Below are 25,477 nucleotides of genomic sequence, written 5' to 3'. Positions count from 1 at the left end.
TTGAGCATGTTATTTAGGCATAAATTCTGCAAGGTTTTGCCAGATTTTGTAGAAAAAAAAAAATAAAAATAAAAAAACCAGAAACAGAAGGGCTGTTGCTTCTCCTGCTGCTGGTAGTTCAACTCTGCCACAAAATCAGCCATTGTTGCTTCTTTTGTCCAGCCACAAAATCACCCATTGTTGCTTAACAAATTCATCCAAAACCATTTGTTAAAAAAAAAAAAATTCGAAAACCCAAATTTAACACAAAAACCACAACCAATCGACATCATCAATTTGTTAAAAAAAAACCCCAAAATTCAAAAACCCTAGGTCGCAACAAACATCAACAAATGGGCAAAAAATCCAAAATTTATATCAAATTAACAACATAAACGATGAGAAATTGAGCTTACCTCAAAAAAATGGCGGCTTTTGGTGTCGTTTTCCCCAGATTCGGATTCGAGCACAAAGGTTGCTCGTTGTTCTTCGACGTTCGCAGCAAAGTTTCCAGAAATGGGAAAGAATAAAGGAGCAAAAAGGGGAATAAAGAAAAAGAAAGGGAAAAAAATGGGTTGACCCGCGAATTTTTTAATCGGGTGGGGCCCACATACCTAACCAAGGGTACTAAATTCTTTAACCCAAGGTACTGAATTCTTTGGCTGATTTAATTTTTTTGGCCTAATTTCTTAACTCAGGGTCTGTTCTGTTCCGTTGAAATTCAGTTCAGTTCAGTTCACTTCAGTTCAGTTCAGTTCAGTTCAGTTCAGTTCAGTTCAGCTCAGTTCAGTTCAGTTCAGCTCTTAATTTATGTCTAATGATATTGCTAATGATATAAAGCCAAATTTCATTCTTTTAAGATCTTATTACAACGACAACAACAACAATAATAATAATAATAAATAGTATATAAAAATAATAATAATAATAATAATAATAATAATAATAATAATAATAATAATAATAATAATAATAATAATAATAATAATAATAATAATAACAACAATAATAATAATAATAATAACAATAATAATTGAAATAATAATAATAATAATACTAACAATAATAATCAATAAATAATAATAATAATCATCAATAAATAATAATAATAATAATAATAATAATAATAACAATAATAATATTAATAATAATAATACTAATAATAATACTAATAATAATAATCAATAAATAATAATAATAATTATCAAAACAACTGGCTGGGCACCGCTGCTGGTGGACTACAGGCAGAAGGAGACAGCTTCGTTGGGTTTTTTGTGTTTGTTTGGGGCACTGCCGAACTGGTGACTGCAGGAGGAAGGAGATAGGTTTTTAGGTTTTTTCTTTCTCTTTATTTGGGGTTAGAGCATCGTGGGTTAGGGTGTTGGACCGTAGCTAATTTCAGCTTTTCTTGTTGGTTTTTTTTTTATTTTTTTTTTATTTTATTATTTTATATATATATATATATATATATATATATATATATATATATATATATATATATTATTTTATTTAAAATTTGTTTAAATGGGTTAGATACATGTAAGTGTTTTGTGTTCTTTTGTCCTAATACTATTTTATTTTTGAATTAAATAGTATATGTGTTTAAAATGTTTAGAAGTTTCAAGTTTATAATATATTTTCCATACATTTTATAATTATAATTATATAGTATATTTTTCGTAAATATTTTAATATGTACATTTGTATATACACATATGTATAGTAATAAATATCAATAAATAATCAAAGATCACTAATCCGTAGTTAAAAATCACTAATTAATAAGTTCAGTTCAGTTCAGTTCAGTTCAGTTCAGTTCAGTTCAGTTCAGTTCAGTTCAGTTTAGTTTAGTTCAGCTGAGTTCAGTCAATCGGAACAGGCCCTCAGTACCCAAAAGCAAAGTAAAAATAATTGAGTATCTAAAAGGTGAAATTTTTAACAATTGAGTACCTAATTGTGTGCTTAACTCCAAAAAAATCAAATTATTTTTTTGAATATTCTCACCTCAATCAAAAAGGTGTTAGTTTGACTCATTCACGAACAACTCGGCGATAAGTTTTTATTTATTTATTTATTTATTTTAAATACTACATTCGTTACAGGTTATGTGCAATGATTTGACATAAAGCAGAGAAAAAAAATGTCTAATCGTTGCACATAACCTGTAATTGAGGTAGTATACGGAGTAAGAAGTACAAATGATGTAGTCAAGACTCAAGAATACTCCCATAATAAAGTGGGTGGTATATTTGTACAGCTATTAGCGGGAAATTTCAGTTACTAGTATTTGTTTTACTTTTAAAGACCCAGCAACTCAGCAAGTAGCCTAGGCAGTGCCATTGTGCCAAAACATTAAAAAGTCCAAAAAAGTGACCTAAGAGAGTAAAGAAAATCAGAGGAATGCAATAAATCAAATAATCGTGCCTTAGTTATGAGATGAGAGTGTGACAGCAAGTTGCGTATCAAACTCAGCTGAAGCTTAAATTATTGTATGTTTATTTCTACAAATTAAATGTTTTATGTTGTACCACGGAAACAAATTTGACTTATAGTTTCATCTTATCTCAACGATGTCACTAATGAGAAATGACCAAGTAGATGTAGGTCTTCTTCTTAATTACATGTACACAATCTTATTTCTGTTACTAAAAATTGTTGGCATATCAAATACAAGTGTAGTTTTCCCACACTTTTAATTTATAGCTTAATTTATAGTAAAGAATATTTCCTAAAATTCCAAGTGAATCCCAAGTGGTCGTGGTTTTTCCTCTTGTTGGGGCTAAGAGGTTTTCCACGTAAAATCTCTCTGTGTGATTTCTGAGTTCCTTTAGCTTAGTTTTATTAATTCCGCAAAAAGTTAGCTAATTCACCCCCCTCTTGTAGTATTCTTCTAAAGTAACAGGGATGATCACAATCCAAATTTCAAAGAAAAATATATGAAGAGATTATATATTTAAACTTAGAAATGACCTTCAATTTGGGATGAATTATACAAATTCATTACTTGAACACATAGTTAGTTAAATAAATAATTTTAACAACTCAAAAAATAAAATACTTACTTTAAAAAGTCTAAAGTCATATTCTTATTTTTCCTCCATTGATGGTACATTCTTATTAATACTTGAACAGTGAAGGATCTAGAAATTACTTATGGGTTTGATTTAATTTGTTGACGAATTCAAATATAAGATAATATAGGTAATTTAATGCACTAATCATGATTTTCTATAATAAGCATACCTTATGGAGTACAAATTAAAGAAAAGGAAAAAAAAAAGGATAAAATGTTGCTAATCAAATTAAGCTTACAGATTCAAAAGGGGGCTATAAAAGTAACTGGCGGGGGTTTGATCCTACATCATCTATTAATAAATTGACTTTTTAAAAGTGGGGATACATGTGTCCCCCTTATTCCGGGCTGACTCCTCCCCTGAATACAGACCTTTGTTATTTTTTTTACACACTTACACTAATGATTGAAGCACCAAGTGGTTCCATCTCAAGAGGTCCCGTATACTTCTTTTCGATCAACCATATTTGGTTCAAATGCAAATGAAGTTTCAGAAAGAGTTGATCATAACCTTGAAAATTAAAGTAAGGCGGCTGCTACTCAAGGGTCTTTAGGAAGTCCACAAGAACCAAATTTCAACTTTGAACTTTGCTATATAGGTTCAAGGCTTTTGACTCACTTCCCTCACCAAACAACAAATTATATCTCATTCTCATTTTTGGACACCAGGTAAGGTATGTTATAATTGGTTTTTTGTATGCTTTAGGATAGATCGTGTAGGTTAAAATTGACGTCCAACTTCATCTTTTGATTAGAAAATCTTGCAATTTGGTCAGCATGAAAGTTGCTCGCATTGATTTTTTTGGGTGGTGAAGTTGTTGTTGCCTTGTACGTATATTTATTTTTACATGTCAAAAAGTGTAAAAATCAAAACGTTACAACAATCACTAGAGAAATAAGCAAGAAGTAGAAATGTTTCCTCAAATGGAGTAATATACACTTACCAAAATCCAAAAAACCCAAATCTAGCTGCCCTTTGTTTTTCCACTTTCCTTCCAATCCAATCCCTCCCTAGCCCCTTCCGAGTTTGACCGTCTAAAATACGCTTGATTTATTTATTTATTTGAATAAAAAAACACGCTTGGATTTTTTGTTTCCCCTTCTCTATTTAACCCATTTTGCTTCTTCACTCAACGCCTCCTTTCCTTGAACTCTTCCTCTCTTTTGACACTTTTCTTCCTCCTTTTTCTCTCCTCTTCTTCTTCTTCCATTAATTTCACTCCCAAAATTAAAAAATAAAAAACCCATTAAACCCATTTCATATTCTTCCTTATCTTACTCCCTCAATCAAAAAAATAAAAAATAAAAAAAAATATTTAAAATTGCCTCGGTTTCTGTGTCTAAAACCCAAAAAACAGAGCTTTTTTCCTGGGTTTTCTGCCATTAAAAAGAAGAACACAAGCAAAAAAAGGTGGGATTTTTATAGAGAGAAAACAATGGTGCATCATCAAAGATACTATTACCAACATCAAATGAAGAAAGGAGGAGATGGATTATTGGTCAAAAACTTTATATTAGATGAAGAATCACAAATTGGGATTATTACTACTATTAATGGAAACTATTTTAAGAGAGCAATTAGACCTAAGCTTCTTTCTTTCCTCTTTCTATCTCTTCTCTCTTGCAGTCTCATTTGGACTCCTCAGCTCTTTGGCTTTCCTTCCACTTTCTCTCTCCTCTGTAAGTTTCATTTCATATTCCTCATTTTTCTTTCAATTTTTCATTTTTTTTTGGGAAATTTCATTTTAAAAAAAAAAAATTCTGGGATTTTTTGGATACCTGTTTTAGTGAATCAGTGGGTTTTAATCATCATTTAAAAAAAAGTTCTTGGTTTTTGTCTTTATTTTTTTTTTCTTCAAAATCTCTGTTTTAGTGGGTTTATAATCATGATAGTTTTTGCAAAAATTAAGGGTTTTTCAATTTTTTTTTGCAGAACCCCTGTTTTATTGGGTTTTTTTTTTTTTTATTACCAAACTTGTAATATTATTTTTATTAAATCCCCTGTTTTGATGTGTTTCTTATCATAAAAATTTGTACTTTAATGACTTTAAATTCTTCTTATTGATATAACTGTATTTTAATGATTTGTGTTTATTTGTTTGTGAATTTTGCAGATTCATTAGGAGCAGAGGATGAGCATATGGGTTCTGACATGGCTTCTAAGCTTCCTCTTTGTTCTTCCGTCTCTAATGGTTTGTTCTCTCTCTATCTGTCTTAATAAATGTATAATTTTATTCCTTTTATCTCTCATTAGTATAAGCCGAAGTCGTGGATGCCAACTAGTTTAGTTAACACCCGCGATATCAAATTCCGTCTACATTATTGCTACAATCTATGGTTCAGTGGTTCTCTGTACACCAAAATTATTGATTTTGAAAAAATGTCTTCCTTGTTAACTTATTGAATCATGATGGAATTTAACAAAAATAATGTTAGGATAAAGTTTATATTAATAATTCATATGGTAAAGTTAATTTTAGATGCATTAATTTGTCACTAGGGTAGCTGTCAATAATGGCATATTGCTATGAGTTTGCATTGATGAATTTATTTATTAATAATTCTTTTCAATTCTGAATATAGAATTGCAGAAAAATGGGGTAAAAGGAAGTTTTCTGTTTGATCCTTTTTAGTGAAATAATGGCTTACATCAGAGTAATTTGAACTTTGAAGTATTTTAATAAAAGAAAGAAAAGGGTAGAGGAAATTATGAATTTCAGGCTTGTATTTATGACTTTTGAATGCTGAAATTATTTTTTTTATTTGTTGAATTATATTTTACTAAATGTTTTGTAATTTATAAATGCAGGAACAATTTGTTGTGATAGAAGTGGTATCAGGACTGATGTCTGTTATATGAAGGGTGACATTAGGACACATTCACCTTCATCTTCAGTCTTCCTTTATACTCGAAACGATCCAAGAGGTTCGTCTCATTTATTGGAAGATGGAGATGAAATCGTTGAAGAATTTGAGTACCAACGCGAAAAGATTAGGCCTTACACCCGAAAATGGGAGACTAGTGTAATGAGTACCATTGATGAACTTTCCCTTGTGTCGAAACATGAAAACAGCATTTCCAAGCGTAAGTGTGATGTTGTCCATGATGTTCCAGCCGTGTTCTTCTCAACAGGAGGATATACCGGGAATGTCTACCACGAGTTCAACGACGGTATAATCCCATTATACATCACCTCTCAGCAGTTTAACAAGAAAGTTGTGTTTGTCATCCTTGAGTATCATAATTGGTGGATAACTAAGTATGGTGACATTCTTTCCCACTTGACTGATTACCCAACAATCAATTATAGCGCGGATAATCGTACACATTGCTTCCCGGAAGCCATTGTGGGTTTGAACATACATGATGAGCTAACTATTGATCAGTCCCTCATGAAAAGGAACAAGTCAATTAGGGATTTCCGGGACATCTTAGACCGAGCTTATTGGCCTCGGATTAAAGGGTTGATCCAAGACGAGGAAAGAGAGAAGCAACTCTCACAATCGCCTACCTCTACCTCATTGCTTGAGCTAGATTACCAGCTTAAGAAACCAAAGTTGGTCATCCTTTCAAGAAGTGGTTCGAGGGCAATACTCAATGAGGACTCATTGGTGAAACTAGCAGAAAAGATTGGTTTTCGAGTGGAGGTTTTAAGGCCTGAAAAGACTACTGAGTTAGCTAAGATCTATAGGGTACTGAACTCGAGTGATGTAATGATTGGAGTTCATGGTGCTGCCATGACACACTTTCTCTTCGTTAAGCCTGGTCGTGTTTTCATCCAAGTTGTTCCCCTAGGAACCGATTGGGCAGCTCAGACTTACTACGGTGATCCTTCAATGAAGCTCGGTTTGAAGTATATTGGATACAAAATTCTTCCTAGAGAGAGCTCACTGTATGATGATTATGATAGAAGTGATCCTGTTTTAACAGACCCTGACAGTGTTAACGCGAAAGGATGGGAGTTCACTAAGAGGATCTATTTGGATAAGCAGAATGTCAAGCTAGATCTTAAGAGATTCAAGAAGCGGCTTGTTCATGCTTATGATTATTTAGCTCTTAGACGAAATCAAGTCTCTTAAGTCGATTTTGACCTGCTGATCTCTGCTGGTTGCCTGTTCTTTTGTTCTTTTATTCCTTTGTTTTGATAATGTATTACGGTGGTTGCTATGCAGCAGGGGTTAGCCAACCTCGCACCTACCTTTCTATCACACGGCGAGTGGATGGTTGGTTACCCCTGCGGCTGCAGCTAACATACTTCATTACAAAACTACAATGTATATCAATATAAACTAGATGGTTTAGGAGGAATTATATTTTTTTAATTTTTGTAGAGACTGTAATTGTCATGTAAATGAAATAGTAAGCAAAGAATAAGATTGGTTTGGCAAAATGAAACATATTTTGGTGCCCCCATTTCCTGTTGTAATGAGAAAAGAATCTTAGCTTTCCAGATCAAATTGTATTGAAGATGCTTAATCATCATATTATTCTAAAATACTTCTGCCAACCTTAATTATCCTACTAATTAATGTCAGTGATATAACATGGCTAGTTGCCTAAGTAATCTTAATTAATTAATGAATGAATTAATCACATTTTAATGTCATGTCCCACCTAGGGATTGGACCTTGTTCATGAATTTAGGCTAATCCAATAAAATAAACACGGTTTCTGATCTGAGTATGGTCAAATTGGGACCAATTAGTATATGCCCATGTCATTTTCTTAGAATCTTACCATTCAAATAACGGCTACTTGAACACAGGATTATTAGATCATGTGACAACCAAAGTTTAGAGAGGTTATGTCTTAACAATGAATTCATTGCAATTCATAATTCTGTTTTGTTAATAAAAAAATGTCAATCTATGAAGAAGTCTTTGCAAATTTTAATTAAAAACAGGGAAAAAAGTAACATAGATTGATAGACCATCTAATTATATGGTCAAACAAAGAAACATACAAATTCTTCATAATATTGAAGAACACTAACTTTGTTCACATTCAGTATGAGAATATCATACTATGTAAATGTAGCATATGCATGATATTAGGGTATAAGGACGGATATGTCATTCATTATCTAGATAATATATTATTTATTATACATATAAGCATCAGGCTCCCTAATTAAAGTAATTTGTATTCATTTCAATACTCGTACACATTTTTTTTTTGAAGGACAATACTCGTACACATGATATAATGGAGTGTATTGTAAACATTTGAAAAGTGATGCTCAAAACTTTCATTTTTTTTTTTTTTTTTTTTTTTTTTTTTTTGAAGTTTGAAGATAATTGAAGTTTGCAAAGTGTAAATTCTTAAGCAAAATTTAATGTTTTTTTTTTTCTTTACTATTCCTTGTTCCATTGGCTTGTTGTAAGATAAATAAAGAATAAAATCTCTTAAAAAAAATCTAAAATTGTACGGTACAACATCAAAGTGAACAATCGTACAAAATCCGTAGATTAAAGTGGAAATATTTACTGAGGACAGTGAAATATGAGTATGCTTAGGGAAAAGGATTATGGAGTACAACTGTACATTGTCTGTAAAATTAAAATACCAGAATAATAAACCTTGGATTATTATAATTATATTAAGAATACTGAAAATAAGAAAAGTCAACAAATCCAAAAAAGAGCCAAACTGTAACCAGAAGGCTATAAACGTATAAAGTGTATAAATCTCATTGGATTCCTGTAAACAGCTAGCCATGCTGCTGCTAAGGTCACACTCACCATCCATGAAGTCATGAACCTTATCCGTCGACTCATAACTTGGATAACATTTCTATTATTCGACCCTTTCATTGTTACAGGTTAGATTTTTTTTTTTTTTTTTTTTTTTTTTTTTTTGGTATTCATATTCTTGCCATGTTACGTGTTATTTAAGAACTCTAAACGCCTAATGTGTTAGCCAATCACAATATACTAACTAATGCCTAATGAAAATGTACATTATTAGTTAAGGACTATTCCGGATATATTAGTCAGCTAACCTTACTCTTATGGAGTCTTACCCTAATAGTTAAGGAGTACGTTATATTGTCATCTGGCTTAGGTTAGTTGGTTGATATCACTCAATTTAATAATCCTAAATAGTAAATACATGACTTTTTATGTTGGTATGGTACGATATATTTTAATTGTCTATGACCATGAATTTTTTTTTAGTTCTTGAATGGGCTATAGAATTCTACTCCATACTTTCTCCAATTTTTAGGTACTTAGTACTGTATTAATGAATAATTAAACTGATTTTTTTTTTTTTTTTTTTTTATTTACAAATAATATGGAGTAAATTTTAAATTTATGGTTACTTTAATGACTTGGAAGAGGCAACAAATGCATTAGATAAATAGAAATTGTTTTTAAAAATTGATTGTAAAAGAAAAGGCTCAAAACGGTAAAAAAAAAATTAGAAACACATGGAGGGAGTATTTGGTGGGTGATTTAAACAATCTAAAAGAAATTCCCACTAAATTGGATTTTCTCAACTTCTATCTTAAAATCTTAAATAATGTCATGAATTGATAATAGACAGCCGCTGAATGCATTAAGCTTTTAATCCTACGTTTAGGAAGCTAAGAGAGGTCGGTACAACATGTGGCCAACCCCACGTTACCTACCAATCATCGATGATCATACGGCGTACTATCTATTTTGTTGAGGAGCTACTTCAATCATCGATAACTCTTCGTCTCTTTATATTTTCTCTAAATATTTTTTTGGATTGTTCCCTTTAAATATGTGAAGAAATAAAATAAGAGTGCATAAATTACGTTCTAGTGTGTAGAGTTAAGTGCTCCCAAAAGATTTACTCTCTAAATATGATTGAGTGCATATAAGAATTCCTCATAGAGCTAGGCATGGGTCAGATCGACTCGCAGGCGGCACGGGCAACGGCACGAGCCTGCAAGCGACCCGGCATGAAGACCGAAGAGAAGGCCACGGGCCATGAACATAAATTTAAATTTTGGCCTGTGGCACAGCACACGCCAATACAATTAATAAAATTATAAAAATAAAAAATAAAAATAACATAAATAATAATACAGAATAATACTAAAAATAATACTACGTAAAAAGAACATAAATATAAATTAATAAAATTATTTAAATAATATATGAAAAAAAAATTAAGGGCTGTCTAGGGCTCGATACGGCATGCCAGGCATGGGTCGGGGTTTGCCATTTGGAGGCACGGCACAACCCGACACGACCCACCTCCTGGCATGGCGAGGCATGACCCGCGGCGAACCGATATGGCACGATTTCCACCTCTAATTCCTCATTCGACATACCAAGAGTCAACTCTTCATACGTTGGAGAGATTGTTATTTATACCCGGTGCATGGTGCGCCTAAGGGTATTATTTGCTCGTTTTAATGATTAGTGCTCATTTAATTATGAAATGAGTAAAAAAAAATAAAAAAAATTGGGTGCACCATGCACCCGGGTGTATATAACTATTTTTCCATACGTTGCTATCTACACCCGGATACGATGTATCTAAGATAATTTTTGATTATTTTGATGATTAAATTAAAGATGATTATTGCTCATTTAACCATCAACGAGCAAAACAATTACATCGGTGCATCTCACACCTGGGTATATATTAATTTTTTTTAATAAACTCTTTACTCGTAGTCTACTATATGAAGCAGTACAAGCATGGATAGAATTTTGTCATTATCAGAAATGGCGATATTTCAAGGCAAGTTGAGTAAATCTATAGAATGGTTGTAGGTTGCCAATATAGTCATATAGAAGTGTCAAGAAATGCTCCCAAGTGCTTAACAACACTCAATAATTTTCATTTTTCAGAAAACTACTTCAGCCTTGTCAGGATTATTTGCATAGAATTCAAGTATCTAAATGAATATACTACGTAAATAAATTTTGAATGCAAAATTAGAGACTATTATGTAATATCTAGAAAGATTGATATTGAGGTGAAACACCAACATTACATTGTGGTGTGTTGTACATTTTCTATTTACACAATGTCATCATGTCCCTGAAATTCACTTGTCAGTTGAGTTCTGAACTCGGCCTACATCGAATGAACATCAGTTAATTTGTGCTTCAAGTTGAAGCACAATGCATCTTTTCATAGATTGAGTTACATCCATCGATTTGTTATCTTCATTGATGAGCGTACAGGTGGAGGTGTTTTTGCATTCCTGTTGTCATTTGGACCTATAACAAGAAAGAAAACAATGTAAGAAACACTGTCAAACTTTCTGCAAAGCACCCCACATCAGATGTTTCTACTTACAAGCATCAGTCGATATGCCTCCTAGAGAAGATCTTCTATTTGAACCTGGTGGAGGAATGCCTGTTAGTGACTGTCTTCTCACAGTTCTTGCTTTAGCTGTCGAGGGTGATTTTGGTTCACGAGCATTGTCTTTTCCCTTCATCGATGATGATTCGACCACCTGTTGGCTCCTGTAATTACAGGAAGCCTTAAGAGTTAACACAGTACACTACAAAGAAACAGAATTGATCAAGTTAAAACACAAGGAAAATCATTAAATACCTTTTCTCAGAGCCATTGATCAACTTTCCAATTGTTCTAAGTGATCTTTTGATCTGAGACCCTTTCTTATTTGTACTTTTTGCAACACTAGGAGTCTGCATCTCATTCAGATCAAGTTTTTGCCGCTCTGGTGTTTTTGGTGGTTGTATCGTCGGATATTTTGTTGCACAATCTGTGAAAGTTAGTCCATTTGTATGAGTTGCAGGGGGAGGGCTCGTAGGAAACTCGGTAATGCTGATGTAGTCCTTAGAACTGACAACATCAGCTGACAGCATGCCTTTCTTTGTACGATCCTTTGGACCTTCCAAGCTCAATCTCCGAGCACGAATAGAACTTTGTGGTGTTTTAGTACTCTTTCTGATGTCTGCAACAGGCTTCACAGAATTGGGATTCTCAATGCTCAGTCGGCGTGTTCTTGGAGGAGTTTGCTTTTTAAGTGTGGTTTTCCCTTCTGAAGGAGTTTTGGGTTCCTTCAACTTTTGTTTATTCTCACTTTTGACAGCCATTGGATTTTCGATGCTTAACCTCCTTGGCCTTTGGAGGGACCCTTCAAGCATTGGTTTTCCAAGTGGTGACTTAGGCTCTTTGCTTCTTCCTGCTGTTGGATCAGAGAGTTTATCAGGCTTCCTAGCACTGGGATTTTCTGCTGACATCTTTAGTTGCTTTAAAGGTGACTTTTCCAGCCTCTCGGATTTCATGCTTCCAGGATTCTCCATGCTCAATCTTCGTGCTTTTACAGGACTTTTTTCGATTGCTGCTCTTGTTTTATCACAAGGTGATTTCAGCTGCCTGTTAGGCAGTGGGCTTTTTGGGTCCTTGTCACCCAGTGCACTCTTAAGGGTCTCAAGCTGCACATGTTCACAGAATGAAAAAGTTAGAAAGCAATTTAAGCTGCACACTTTAACTGGAGGTGTCCGAAAAACAAGGAAAAACCTCAAATCTACAAGGACAAAGAAGAAGCAAATCTTTGCCCCACTGAATTATATCATGTGCATGGAATTAGTTCCCTTCATATGAAAGATTTATAGTAGAATTCAAACAGAGAAAAAAGAAAAAAGAAAAACTAATAATTAGACGTTTATTGATGCCTTGATCGATAACTATGTTGTCAAACTCAAGGTACTATACTATCTTGGATGAAAACAGAAGACTTCAATGAAAAAAAGAAGCCAAAGATTCGGTATATCAAGTTCATACCTCTTCTTTTAGTTGCATAACTTCTATGTTCGTTTTGTTTGACTGAGCAGCTCCGAGCTCCATAGTTGAGACCTTCTGTGCAAACTTTAAGGTTCTAACTGTCTCTGTGAAGTTATCTCCTTCTGGAATTATATGTGTGAGCACCACTACCTTTGCATTTCCTCCTATAATTATATTGGAATGTTTTAAAAGTAAGCAAGTCTAATGCAGGAAGTTTTTGGCAAATCACTTATTTCAAACTGAATCTGTTCAAGCCTTGGAAAAATAATTAAAGAAGTGTCATATTATGATACCTAAAGCATCTTGCAAAAGTGATGTAATTTTACTGTTTCCTTGATGATTGTTAGAACTTTTCTGAGATAATGATGTAATGACATCTTCCAAGCAGGAAAGTGACTTGTCATCCTTTCCACTAGCTGCAAGATCTACCAAGTGTAGGCAACCGCGAATAATGTTCCCTGATGTATCCTTTCCATGCACATGGATTGCCACAGCACTACAAGCGATACAGAAATGGCTTCAATGCAATTCATAATGATGCCTTCAGAAAATTGTTAAATGTTCAAACATTTTCAGCTCAAGAAAGATTCATGAAGTACTGACCTATGACAAGGACTGCTAATGTTGTTCATCTTTGAATTTTTGACACTCGCATGTTTTCTTTCACCCAATTTTACTAAATTGATGGCATCAACATTTGACTTCGCAGAATGGAATGTGATGTCTGGAAGACTTGATTCACTGTCAGATGCAGGATCTTCAGCCAGAAGGTCTTGTATTTCTTCGTTGCATATCCCAACCATTTGAACACGCACATCATAGTTCGTTTCTTGCCTCCTCTCAGCTATTTGGAAGAGGTCATTTAAAGCAAAGAAGTTGATGCCCATATCCTTCTCTGAGACACCTGATGTACCATACTAAAAAAAGCAAAATCAAATCAGCAAAAATTGCCATTCTAATGATTCTGTTTGACTTTGAAAGGCGTTTACATAGGTCTATATTTTTAGCTAAATCTAAACAAACATATGAGATACGACTGTAGAATAAGTGAGCACTACCATAGTATGTGTCTTGCCGGATCCAGTCTGACCATAAGCCAAGATGCACACGTTATAGCCATCCATGACAGACCTGATCAACGGCTGAATCTCTTTAAACAGCTCATCTGTCAGAAAAGGATAATTCAGCAAAGAGGAGTCAGGATTAGTTTTATTAATGAAAGCTAAGAATCTGATTAAGTACAAGGTTTTCACTTGCACCACTAGTTATGTATGTACCTTGTGTACACGTTGGACCATACACTTGATTGAACTGAAAAATCTTTCTTCCATCATGTCTTGGTTTTGATGGATCAACAATCACAAGTGATCCATCCTGCCCGACAAAGTCTACCACATTATTTGCTTCTGCATTGAGAATGGGTCTGATCCTACAGTAAACTCTAACATTTCCTGAAAAATATATCAGAAAATACCGAATTAAGGCCTTCTAACTTCGAATGGAAAACCTTGAACTCTTCAGGTGAATTCTAGAAATGTACTGATTTATAGCTGACATCTGAACTCACAAGACAAGGATTAAGGGAGGAAATATATGGAGCAACTCACCCTTTAAGTCTTGGGCCATGTTGTATAGCTTCCTGTTCTCCTTGATAACTTTTTCGTAACCAAGAGCAGGGCCAGACATCTCTTCAACCAGACTTCCTGTAAAAACCAAGGAATCATCACAAAGCACTTTGGACTAAGAAACAGCAAAATATTTACAACCGAGTATCATTGCTTACCTATATGCATTAAATCATTTGACATTTGAGATTGCAAATCTTCAAACTCTCCTTTTGTCTTGTACCACAAGGCTTTAATATCCTGAATTATGATGTACAACAATTATATATTCCCTCAAAAGTTACAGCAAACTAAATACCATGGAAATTTTTGGTAGTTTGGTTAAAGGTATCAAGAACACTTACTGAAAGGTCCCTTTCTTGATTTCGCAAAATACGCCTATGATCTCTACTACGTTTCCTGGTTTGAGCTCTGTGGCACTGCAGTGGCTTTAAGGAAGTGCGTGTTGTCAGTTTAGAAGGGATTAGTCATTATAGACTATAGGTAAAGCAGATTTTATCTCTGGAAAATACTGCATAGAAAACGACATACTGTAAAAGGACCCTGAATTTATACACAGAAACTGAATACTAAAACAGTCTATCCGGTACAAATAGAGGTCATTTTAGCTACCATAACTTTATTGTATGTTGTGATAAATTATACTCCCTTGTTAATTCTATAGAGAGAATGAATATATACTGATTATTTTATGAAGCATTTGTTAAAAAATAATTAGAAAGTAGAGTTTGATGAACTAAGACAGACAAGACACTTCTAAAAAGGTTTGATCTCAATCAATATTCAACCAATAACTGTCTTCTTGATTTTTTTACTAAAACCTTATGTTTGGCTTAGACAAATGTGATCAGGCTAGAACTTCTCTTGACTTCCGCTCAACTACTAAGGGGTATCTAATTCTATTGAAGTAGGAATGTTCTTTATATACTATCAAGGCATAAATTACCCCCAAAATAGGCAACTTTCTTACTGCAGGTTCCACTGAAATCACTGAATCAGTCTTTGACAATTAGTTAGTTATTATTTGCTCTTATAAGCTCATCGTTTGATCCCAGTTTTTAAGTAGTGATTAGCTACTACTAATCCAATAGGAATAAGTAGTTTACTAAGAAACAGTATTATCAGTTGCAATTCAAATATATAGAGGGGAACATTGAAGTACCTCAGGGCTATGTATTAAAGATGAATTTTCCTTTAGCATAGATACTGAAGCATGTGATTTTCCTGTTTCTTGCGAGTTTTCTTGAGAGCAAGATTTTAGCTGAAAATCATGAGCAGAAATCAGTTTGTATTTGGTATACCTTATGCATTAAGGTCCAATGATAGCAGGAAAGTAACACTAACCATTGGAAATTTATTTCCTAGTTTTTCCTCCAAACATCTTGACAAAATCTCTTTAAAAAGTTGGATTGGATCCTGTCACAAAAGCATATAGAGTGAGCGCGATGTTTATGTTAGAACTTTGGCAATGGGTAGGGAAGAAAGGTAGGTGCTATACCTGGCTACCATTTTGATAAGAAGTAAGAAAATTATCATCAATGTTTTCCTTTGAATCAACCATACCGTGTGTTAGTGCCTTGACAATGGAATCTACAAAAGCCACAAAAAGGAAGATTTCATTGAATAACAATGACTGATAACTGTACTGTAAAAAGAGAAATTTGCAGCTAGCATCTAATTATAACTATCAACATACATGTTGGAAAAGAAAAGAACCAAGGTGGTCTGTGTAATCTCATGATTTAGAATGATTGTCATACTTGTTTAGTAGAATTTCTAGCATGAGCAGTAATGTCAAGCAAACATGCATTCATAAGAACTTAAACCTTAATTGCTAAAAGCGTCGGTTATCTAAACCTGTAAGAGACTGTAGATGTTGATTTGCATCAATTTCACCAATGAATTATTGGAAGGTCAGCTAACATAAACTGGTACAAGTCAACTACCATATAATCTGAGATACTAATACAAGTTCCATAAGTTTATGGATGCACTAGAGCTGAGGAAACTGAACAAAAATAGGGCAAAAAGAAACCTGTAAGTGATTGATTCTCATCCACAGCAGACAGGTCTAATTGCCTACAAGGCTGAGCAGAAATCGTGCTCAAAGGTCTAGAGAAGTTCTTGGCAGCAGATTGCAGAACAAGGGGAGATTTAGCTGTCACATGCTTGTAAACACCGTTCCCTCCACTCCATTCCTTCCACTCATAATAAGATTTAAGTGCTAAAATGCAATCAGCTATCCTAGCTGCTGATCCTGTCTCAAAATTCTCCTGAATTATTAAGAACAAAAACAATATTTCGTGTCATAAATCGAAACAAATTCACAACCTTCTTCCAATACAATAGGTGCAACATCCAGATTTATACAAAGGGGTTTAGTAATCTTACCAGGTCAGAAGCCTCAAAAGCAGGAAGCTTCAATTCTTTGACTGCCATGAGAAAATTCCTAACATTCTCAAAGTACTGATAAGCAGGCAATGGTTTTGAATCCCAAATTGCTGATTCAGATGCCACAAGTTCATTACTATCCACAACCTAAAATCACCCCCAAAAACATCCCACAAAAAATATGTTAAAAATCAACAAAATTTCAAAGCCTAAAACCCCAAATTGGCAAATTAATGACATCAATGAAACCCACAAACTTAACCAAAATCGGAAACGAAAACTCGAAAAGAAGAGAGAAATTAATACCTTGGGTATACATCCAGGTTGAATTTTGTTAATGACTTTGCAGAGAATTATGCCATTTCTCAAGCAAGAAATGAACTCTCTATCTGATGGTTCACTATGTATACCAAGGGGACCCACAATACATTCTAGCCAGTGGACTGCCTTATATCTCCTCAAAGCTGCATCATTACACATTTTATTTTCTCAGAAAAATAAATCTTCAAATTCTTAGCAAACCCAGAAAAGAGAAAAATAGAATAAATGTTGAAAATAAAAAGAGGGGGAAAGGATATGGATTTGAAGAATTAAAAAAGAAATATTCAATCTTTATTTTTAGGAATTTGTATGACTGTCCAAAAGTGAATTATTTTTGTAGATTCTTTGCAAACTTAGGAAATATATATGATTGATTGATTTTTAATTTTTTGTTTGTGGTGTGAAGAGAACTTCAAGGGCAATAATGTAGACGGGATTTATTAGATACCGAAGCCAAGGAAACATATATGATTGCTAATTGTCTTCTATTACTATTTAAAGAAGGCATCAACACAATCTTTTCACAATCAGAAAAATTATTAATAAAAGAGGGAAATTTAAAATTAAAAAAAATAAATAAATAAAAAATAAAAAAAACAGGGGAATTGGTTCAATTTTCTTCCATTTTCATAATTGGTAGATTACATAATCACCTAAAATCAATGAAGATCATATTGGATTGTCTACCCAAACAAGAAATGAATCTCATCAAATCAATTTGTTCATTATTTATTTCCATTTCAGTCAATTAATCAACATGAAACACTTTCAAAAACAAATTAAATTCCCAAGAATATTAAAAAAGAAAACAATACCCAATTCTTCTGCTTTTCTTGACGCTAAATGAAAATCATGTAGTTCCCCACTTCTTCTAATTTCCGCCATTATTGCCCTGCAACACCCAAGAAGAAAAAAAAAAAACAGTGAGATTAATGAGTAAAATAGCTTAAAATTAATGGAAGAACCGATACCTGGCGAAAATCGATGTATCGAAAACTCACATTATCTTCGTATTTTAGCTGTGAATTTTTCTGCAAAATTTTTGGGTTTTTTTTAAGTAGAAAAAATGAAGAAGATTATGAGAGGGAAATATGAACATAAAATCCGAGCCTAAAGTAATTGCATTTATGATTTGATCAACGGTTAATTTTGTTTTATTTGTGTTGGTTCGGATTTTCCGAACCTGAGGTATGGGAAGTTAACGTTATAATTTCAGCTCTTTTTTTGAATTCAAAATGTAGGGCCAGAGGTTTTGTATTGGGTTTTTGCATTGGACTTCTTTCATTTTTGTTATTGGGCTTTTACAAAAATACTGTACTACGTATTGTAGGTGAGACCAAATCACAAGTTTATTTGTGATGGGTCTTGCGCAAATTTTAAGGTGCACCTATGCCCCATGCCTATAATTTTGAATATTTAATAAAAAATATGAATAATTGTAAATTTTTAGTAAAAAAATTTAAACGTCATAAATTTTGAACATTGAGTAAAAAAAATTGAACAATTGCAGTGTTCACGTCTATACTTTTGAACATTTAGCAAAAAATTCTGAACAATCGCAAATTGTGAAAATTTAGTTAGAAAAATCTAAACATTGAAAATTTTGAACATTTAGTAAAAAAAATTCAAACAATTGCAATGCACCACGCATATACTTTTGAACATTTAGTAAAAAAAATTAGAATAATCGCAAATTTTGAACATTTAGTAAATAATCTGGAACAATTACAAATTTTGAACATCTAATATATTAAATACAACACTATATAATAAACATCAATTTTTTGAAAGAAGTTTGTCTGACTCGTAATAATTTAATAGTTTTGTAATATAAACTGGATATTTACTGCATATAAAATGAACATTTGTTTATAAAATATGAAGCTATAAAATTGCATGTTTATGTTTAGTTTTTGTGACGTGTTCACATTTTTTTTTTTTTACTAAATATTTATTTTTTGTAAATTGTTCAAATTCTTTTTTTGAGTGTTCAAAAGTATAGACATGGTGCGCCTATTATGATGCACATAATAACAATTAGGGGTTTTGATGGAACAGACTTACGATGACAACAAAATCAAAGCATTATTTCTAAATAGATGAGACTCGGAAAAATATTCAAGTGGAGAAATCAAATCATTATTTCTAAATAGATAAGACTCAGGAAAAATATAGTCAAATAGATTAGACAACAAAATCAAAATCAAAGCATTATATATTTTTTCCGTTTTCTTTTAAATACAATACTTGACTTTTATTCTATTCATATACTACGTACTACCTACGTTAACTATTCTTTGCAACAAAGGAATATTTTGTATCTCACAAATGATACCCCTTTATTGCAAATAATACTTAACGGCAGGCCCGTATAAGAGGGTGTGCAAGGTGGGCCTTAGCACAGGGCCCCAAAATTAAAAGGGCCTCTTCTCTTTTTGTGTATATATAGTATATGGTGAATGTTGGAGTGGTTGAAAGAAATTAGTTAGAGTATCTTCGGGTTGCGGGATCGACTCCTTTAATAATTTTTTTTTTTTTTTTTTTTTTTTTTTTTTTTTTTTTTTTTTTTGAATTAACTAAATCGTGATTTCATGCATTTCCCATCTTCAAGATTTTTATTTTTAATTTTCATTAGAGGAATATAAAAAAAATTGAAAAATGTGTACTGCGCTTTAGTTATTTTGTATGACTTTTCATTTTTTAATACTAAGCAAAATTTATATATGCCTTTTATTTTTGGAGATTTATATAATCATTTATATACAAGGTTACAATTTTACATTGAATATCAGAATAATTAGTAATGTATCTTCATTGTAAGTTTCAGATTTGGTGAAAGTAGTATGCAGTATTTTTTTTTTAATTGAAACTCTATTGCTGTAGATATTTGTCACCAAGTTTTTGGTCCAATATTTTTCTAATAGAATGTTTTTAATGATTGAAGTATTGAATCGTGATTTTAATTATTTTTTTTAAAAAAAGTAAAAAATATGTAATTAATTAAATAAACCTTGAAATTTATTACTTAAAAAAGGCTTGACAATAAGATTAAAAATAAAAATTGTTGAGTTAAGATGTTAATATTCGAAGGGCCCATATTTAAATTAGCACAGGGCCCCCAAAATACTTAAGACGGCCCTGCTTAACGGAGGTAGTATTTCACTTTGATGATTTGTAGCTAAGGAAAAATATAGTCAAGTGGAGTGTTAGATCCATCTAGATTTATACTTTATCAATACTATAATTATTTTTAATTTTTTAATTTTTACGTATTACAGTAAAAGACATTTAGAGAATGAGATAACGCATTGAGAAGTGTGTAATGAGAGTGATGCATTTAAAAGAAAGCATGAACTAAGAAATTATTTTACGTGATCATTTACATAGAGTCATAGACCCTAAACATAACAAAATCCATTTCACAAATAAGTTATCTTGGACCTCCCATGGCATCTTTTGAAATCTCCATTGTCCTAAGATCCCTAACCCTTGCACTTTTATTATAAATTGCATCCTCAAGTTTTTGTCTCCACATGCCCAAACCAAGATAGTCCAATTTGGGTTGCAAACATTATTATTTTTTTTATTTTTTATTTTTTGTCTTTGGTATGGTCTCCTTGAAATCGATCTTCTCTTGAAATGTTTTTATGTTTAAAATTATGAAAAAAAAATCTATATAATGTTTGATTTATATCTTCAATATGCTCACCATATTTTTTAATATTTATATAAGACGTCCATAAAATTCTTAAAAAAATCATTTTTCTCTCATGAATGCCGCCAACAACTAAAGTGGCATAAGGGCAAACTGAAAGAATTCCAGGAACATGGCTAGATATGACGCATGCATCGCGCATTAGCCCCGAGTCTGATCTTACAAGTTTGACATTGCTTTTAAGAAAAGTGTTTGGACAATTATACCAACTAAATGTTTATTTACATATTTACCCTCACTAATGTTGATTGCCTCTTTTAACTCTTAAGAATAGTGTGCGGATATCTATACCCCTAAAAAATTTATTTATATATTTTCCTTTATTAATGTTACCAACAACTAAATTTGTGACACGATTGCTTTAAAAAAAAAAAGTTGTGACACAAAGGCAAACCGAAAGAACTCCCCAGACATAACTAACTACGACATGTGTATCGTGCGCATTAGCCACTCTAGAAGTGGAATAAATGCATCACTTTGACATAGTCAAATGTTACCTTTGACTTTAGAATTTACTAAAATAATACCTCCGTTAAATGTTATGTGCAAACCTAGAAGTAGTATTAAAAGCAAATGTTATTATGTAAACTTTTATTATTGGATCAATTAATAGTGACTCATCACTTATTTAAATATGGAAGGATATAGTATATTAGTATGTATCCTATATATTCCTATGCAAGCAATAGTGGTCCCACCTCTAATTACAATGTAGAAATGAATCTTACAGATCATGAAATTGATGATTCTGTATTAAATGGAGAGATTTATTTCCAAATTTGGCATATATTTTCATACTCCCTCCATACTTACTAATAGTCCTTTATGGGTAATTTTCACGGGAATTAATAAACATAAATAAGTAGTATAGAGTAATAAAGTATATTAGAAAGGTAAATTTAGGCCCCGTTCTCTTTACTTTATTTTTTTGCTGAACTGAAATTATTTTTACTAAAACAAAATTATATTTGCAGAACTTAAATTATTTTTACTGAACTTAAATTAATTTTACTGAACTGAAATTATTTTTGCTGAACTAAAATTATTTTTACTGATTTTCTATTATAATTCTTCTTTAAGAAAGCTAAATTTTACCAAAATGGACTTATTTTTACTGAATAGAAATTATTTTTACTAAACTGAAATTAATTTTACTGAACTGAACTTATTTTTACTAAAATGAAATTATTTTTACTTAATATTATTTTTTAAGGTGAAGGGAACAAGGCCTTACACTGGGTATGAAAAAAAGTTGAGAGAGAAAGTAATTAAAGTACATGTGTAAAAAAAAAAAGTGCATTAAAAAATAAAATTTAGATGGAAAAGTTAAAATTTGCATATATATTGTGGCAAATTAGAGAGAATTTTGGTAAAAAAAAATTAATATTAGTAATACTTGAAAAAAATTAGCAAATGACACTATCATTTTGGAACTTAAAATTGACCATAAGAGATTATCAACAAGAGACGGAAGGAGTAATTAAAAGGCCATTGTGATTTATGCATGCTTAATGTGTGACTTGTGAGAGTTACAAACCCCCTTCTTAAATACCAATGTAACTATTACTCCAATCTCTTTTCTTAAATTTTTTATTATTATAATGGGACATGGTAAAACTTATTTGTACAAGATTGTCCCACCCAAATTTGAATTGTACATTTAATTTGGACCCTAAATGAAGTGATGTGGACTTAATAGGGCCCTATTTAATATTCATTTGACTAATATCATTGATTCAATTATTTAACAATATTAAGTAATAAGTAAAGGTATTAAAAGTTGAACCGATCCGTAATAACCCAACATATTTCAAAGTGACCCGGTCTAGAATTTGGAAACAATAATTTACCATGACCCAAATTAAATTTGACCTAACCTTAAATCGGTTGATAATCAGAATTAAGATATATTTTAATGTAAATTCAACTAGTAATATTTCTAATTACATAGTTGTAATACGAATTATGGTATTAAGATAAATTAAATAAGATCATACATGAATATATTTTATCGTGCATATAAATTAAAATGACGGTATAATTTGTGAATCATTGTACGAAAGTCAAAGTGTATAGAATGTTAAGGAAAAAGAGTTAGTACTAAAATATAACCAATTTACATAAATGGATCAAACTAGTTCATGAACCGAATCACTAATTATCAATTGGATATATATGACCCGAACCAAACCTGACTTAGAAAGATCAAGAAACAAATTTTCTCTTAGGTTATGATTAGCTCACCTTATTTTAACTGTTCAAATCAGATTTGATCATAAAAAAAGCAATTCTAATAAACTTAATATTATGTGCGTTTTTTATTGTTATATATATTGTAATGACTTTTTTCTATGAAAATTACCTATTAATAAAATGCATCATTAAGAATTAAGAATCTAAAAAGACATCACTTAATCATTTTTTTTCCCTGTATTTATTAGCATACAATTAAGGTCCAAATTTAGTCAAGTCGGACAATCCGATTAGATCATAAAAAGAAAAAGATTCAAATCAAATTATAAAAAATAAGTTCAAAATCACAATAGATAATAAAAAATAAAATCTGATCTATCTATAAATAAACTAAAAGAACAACCGCTGACATCATATTGTCCACGTGGCAGCTTTATAAGAAAGATTTTCCCACCTAAATAAAAATCTGACGTCATTATATTTGGTTGCAAATTTCAAATTTATTTTTTCCTCCTCTCAATTTATCTATACTCTTAATTTATTTATCTTTTTTCTATCATTAAATATTGGTATCTAATACATCTTTCCCTTATGCTTCATCGAACAAAATACTTTGATGTATATATTTTTTCTATTTTCCTTTATATATTACAAGTTCAAAATCATTTTTTATTTGCTTAATTAAAATTGTATATTTAAAAACTCACTTTTATGTATATGCTTAAATTTTCATATTCGGTTTGTTCTTCTTCAAAATTAATTTTATAAAATTAGCATTTACAACTAATGGTTATGTCTCAATAATTTTTTTTGATACGTAAGAATACATAAATTATATACTCTATATTTTAAAGAAATCCGTGCATCGCACGGGACTAATCTAGTGAAGTAACATAGTAACACACCCTTATTATAAAGATAATTATTTCATTGGCTGGTTGACAACCTAACAAGCTAAGAAATCTCAAACTTACGGATTCTTTCTAATTGCTAAAGACTTATTTACCAAATATGGATTATATTTTCATAAAAGAAACCCAATAACCAGGAAACATCTAAACAAATATCAAAAGAAAACCCAATTATAAAATCTAAAAATATAATTCCCAAATAAGCAAGATGCCTCCTAGTTATCTAATTAAGCTTTCTATTAATTTCATGATTCTATTTTATACCCCTTTGTCTTATTTGTTCATCCTATTTGAGACATTGACACTATTTATAAAATGAGAAAATATTCTATTATTCTTAATATATTATTATACAGAGTAGTTCGTAAAACATCAATCAATAACTATATACTAAAAGACACACCAGCAATGACACATGTCTATTTCTGGTGTGTCCTTAGTATTTTTGTAAAAAAAATATTTAATAGAAAATTTATTTAAGGAAATTATTTGTAAAATTTAATTACGATATAAATAGAAACGATATTTACTTTTTTTCTATATTCACATTCAATTAACTAATTAATATGAAAAATAGAATATCAAAATATAATCTTTGTAAATATTTTTAAAAAATACAATCTTCTACTATAAGTTTTTGTGTGGCAAACATAATGTTTGTTTCAAGGATACAATTGAGATAGACAAAAGTTAATGACTAAAAACGAGATATTACAATATATGATCACTAATAAGTATATACGTACATAATTTTTTTTGGCAATATATAACCGTGCATGGCACGGGACCTAACCTAGTAATAACATAAAGTCATGTTGGACCTTATAGTCAAAGTATTGCATTGACAAATGTACTCCGTATATATGTACGTAATTAAAATGGGAAATTTTTTTAATAACGGAGGTAGTATTAAAAACTAGCTTAGTACTCCTTCCGTATTTTTTTAAGTGTTACACTTTGACCGGTACATAGTTTTAGACAATTTAATTGACTTAAATATAATAAGAGATAAGTGGGGTAGTTGGAGTAAAAATTGTAATAGAAAGATAGCGGGGTTAATAGTTTATTGAAAAATAATGAATGTGAGGAAAAATATAATAAAAGAAGTAGTGGTGGGTTTGGGTGGGGATCATGAGAGAAGAGAGATATAATATTTTAATGTATTTTTTTGCCAAAAAAAGAAGTATAACACTTAAAAAACACGGTCGGAAATGAAAAGTCTAACACTTAAAAAAACACAGAGGGAGTAGTAGAAACACATGTGTTGGACTCTTAATTGACTTATTGTTTTAATTGTGATATCTTACCTTTAATAGAAAAAATCTTCTATGATAATTATATCCATAAATACTAAAGTATCCACCCAATAACAAAAAAGTAATAATTTTTTTACAAAATTATTTAATTCTACTTTTCTATCCAAATTTTTATATAAATACAACATCCAACTCAATAACAATCCTCAATAACATTCCTCCAACTTCTCCATAATCTCTTGAATAATTCTTTTCTAGATTTTCAGCC

General features: G+C 31.5%; 2 protein-coding genes across 2 annotated transcripts; one reads left to right on the top strand and one right to left on the bottom strand.

Annotated features, from left to right (window-relative positions):
- Window positions 1-4,204: 4,204 nt before the first annotated feature.
- LOC145632266 (xylan glycosyltransferase MUCI21-like) lies at window positions 4,205-7,450 on the top strand. The gene is made up of 3 exons (XM_081684590.1): window positions 4,205-4,732; window positions 5,167-5,244; window positions 5,862-7,450. The coding sequence occupies exons 1-3, from the start codon at window positions 4,489-4,491 to the stop codon at window positions 7,130-7,132; spliced, it is 1,593 nt and encodes a 530-aa protein (XP_081540716.1). The 5' UTR covers window positions 4,205-4,488; the 3' UTR covers window positions 7,133-7,450.
- Window positions 7,451-11,172: 3,722 nt separating this feature from the next.
- On the bottom strand, window positions 11,173-18,102 carry LOC145633130 (kinesin-like protein KIN-14L). The gene is made up of 17 exons (XM_081685413.1): window positions 17,950-18,102; window positions 17,120-17,277; window positions 16,814-16,960; window positions 16,458-16,695; window positions 15,921-16,012; window positions 14,954-14,965; window positions 14,767-14,850; window positions 14,581-14,662; window positions 14,405-14,500; window positions 14,075-14,248; window positions 13,856-13,962; window positions 13,401-13,714; window positions 13,091-13,293; window positions 12,798-12,961; window positions 11,601-12,448; window positions 11,340-11,509; window positions 11,173-11,260 (listed from the first exon to the last, which is right to left on the bottom strand). The coding sequence occupies exons 1-17, from the start codon at window positions 18,017-18,019 to the stop codon at window positions 11,184-11,186; spliced, it is 3,036 nt and encodes a 1,011-aa protein (XP_081541539.1). The 5' UTR covers window positions 18,020-18,102; the 3' UTR covers window positions 11,173-11,183.
- Window positions 18,103-25,477: the final 7,375 nt, after the last annotated feature.

This window comes from Chenopodium album, chromosome 5 (assembly GCF_948465745.1).
Source record: "Chenopodium album chromosome 5, dcCheAlbu1.1, whole genome shotgun sequence".
Taxonomy (NCBI): domain Eukaryota; kingdom Viridiplantae; phylum Streptophyta; class Magnoliopsida; order Caryophyllales; family Amaranthaceae; genus Chenopodium; species Chenopodium album.
This window is presented reverse-complemented; position numbering and strand designations above follow the sequence as displayed.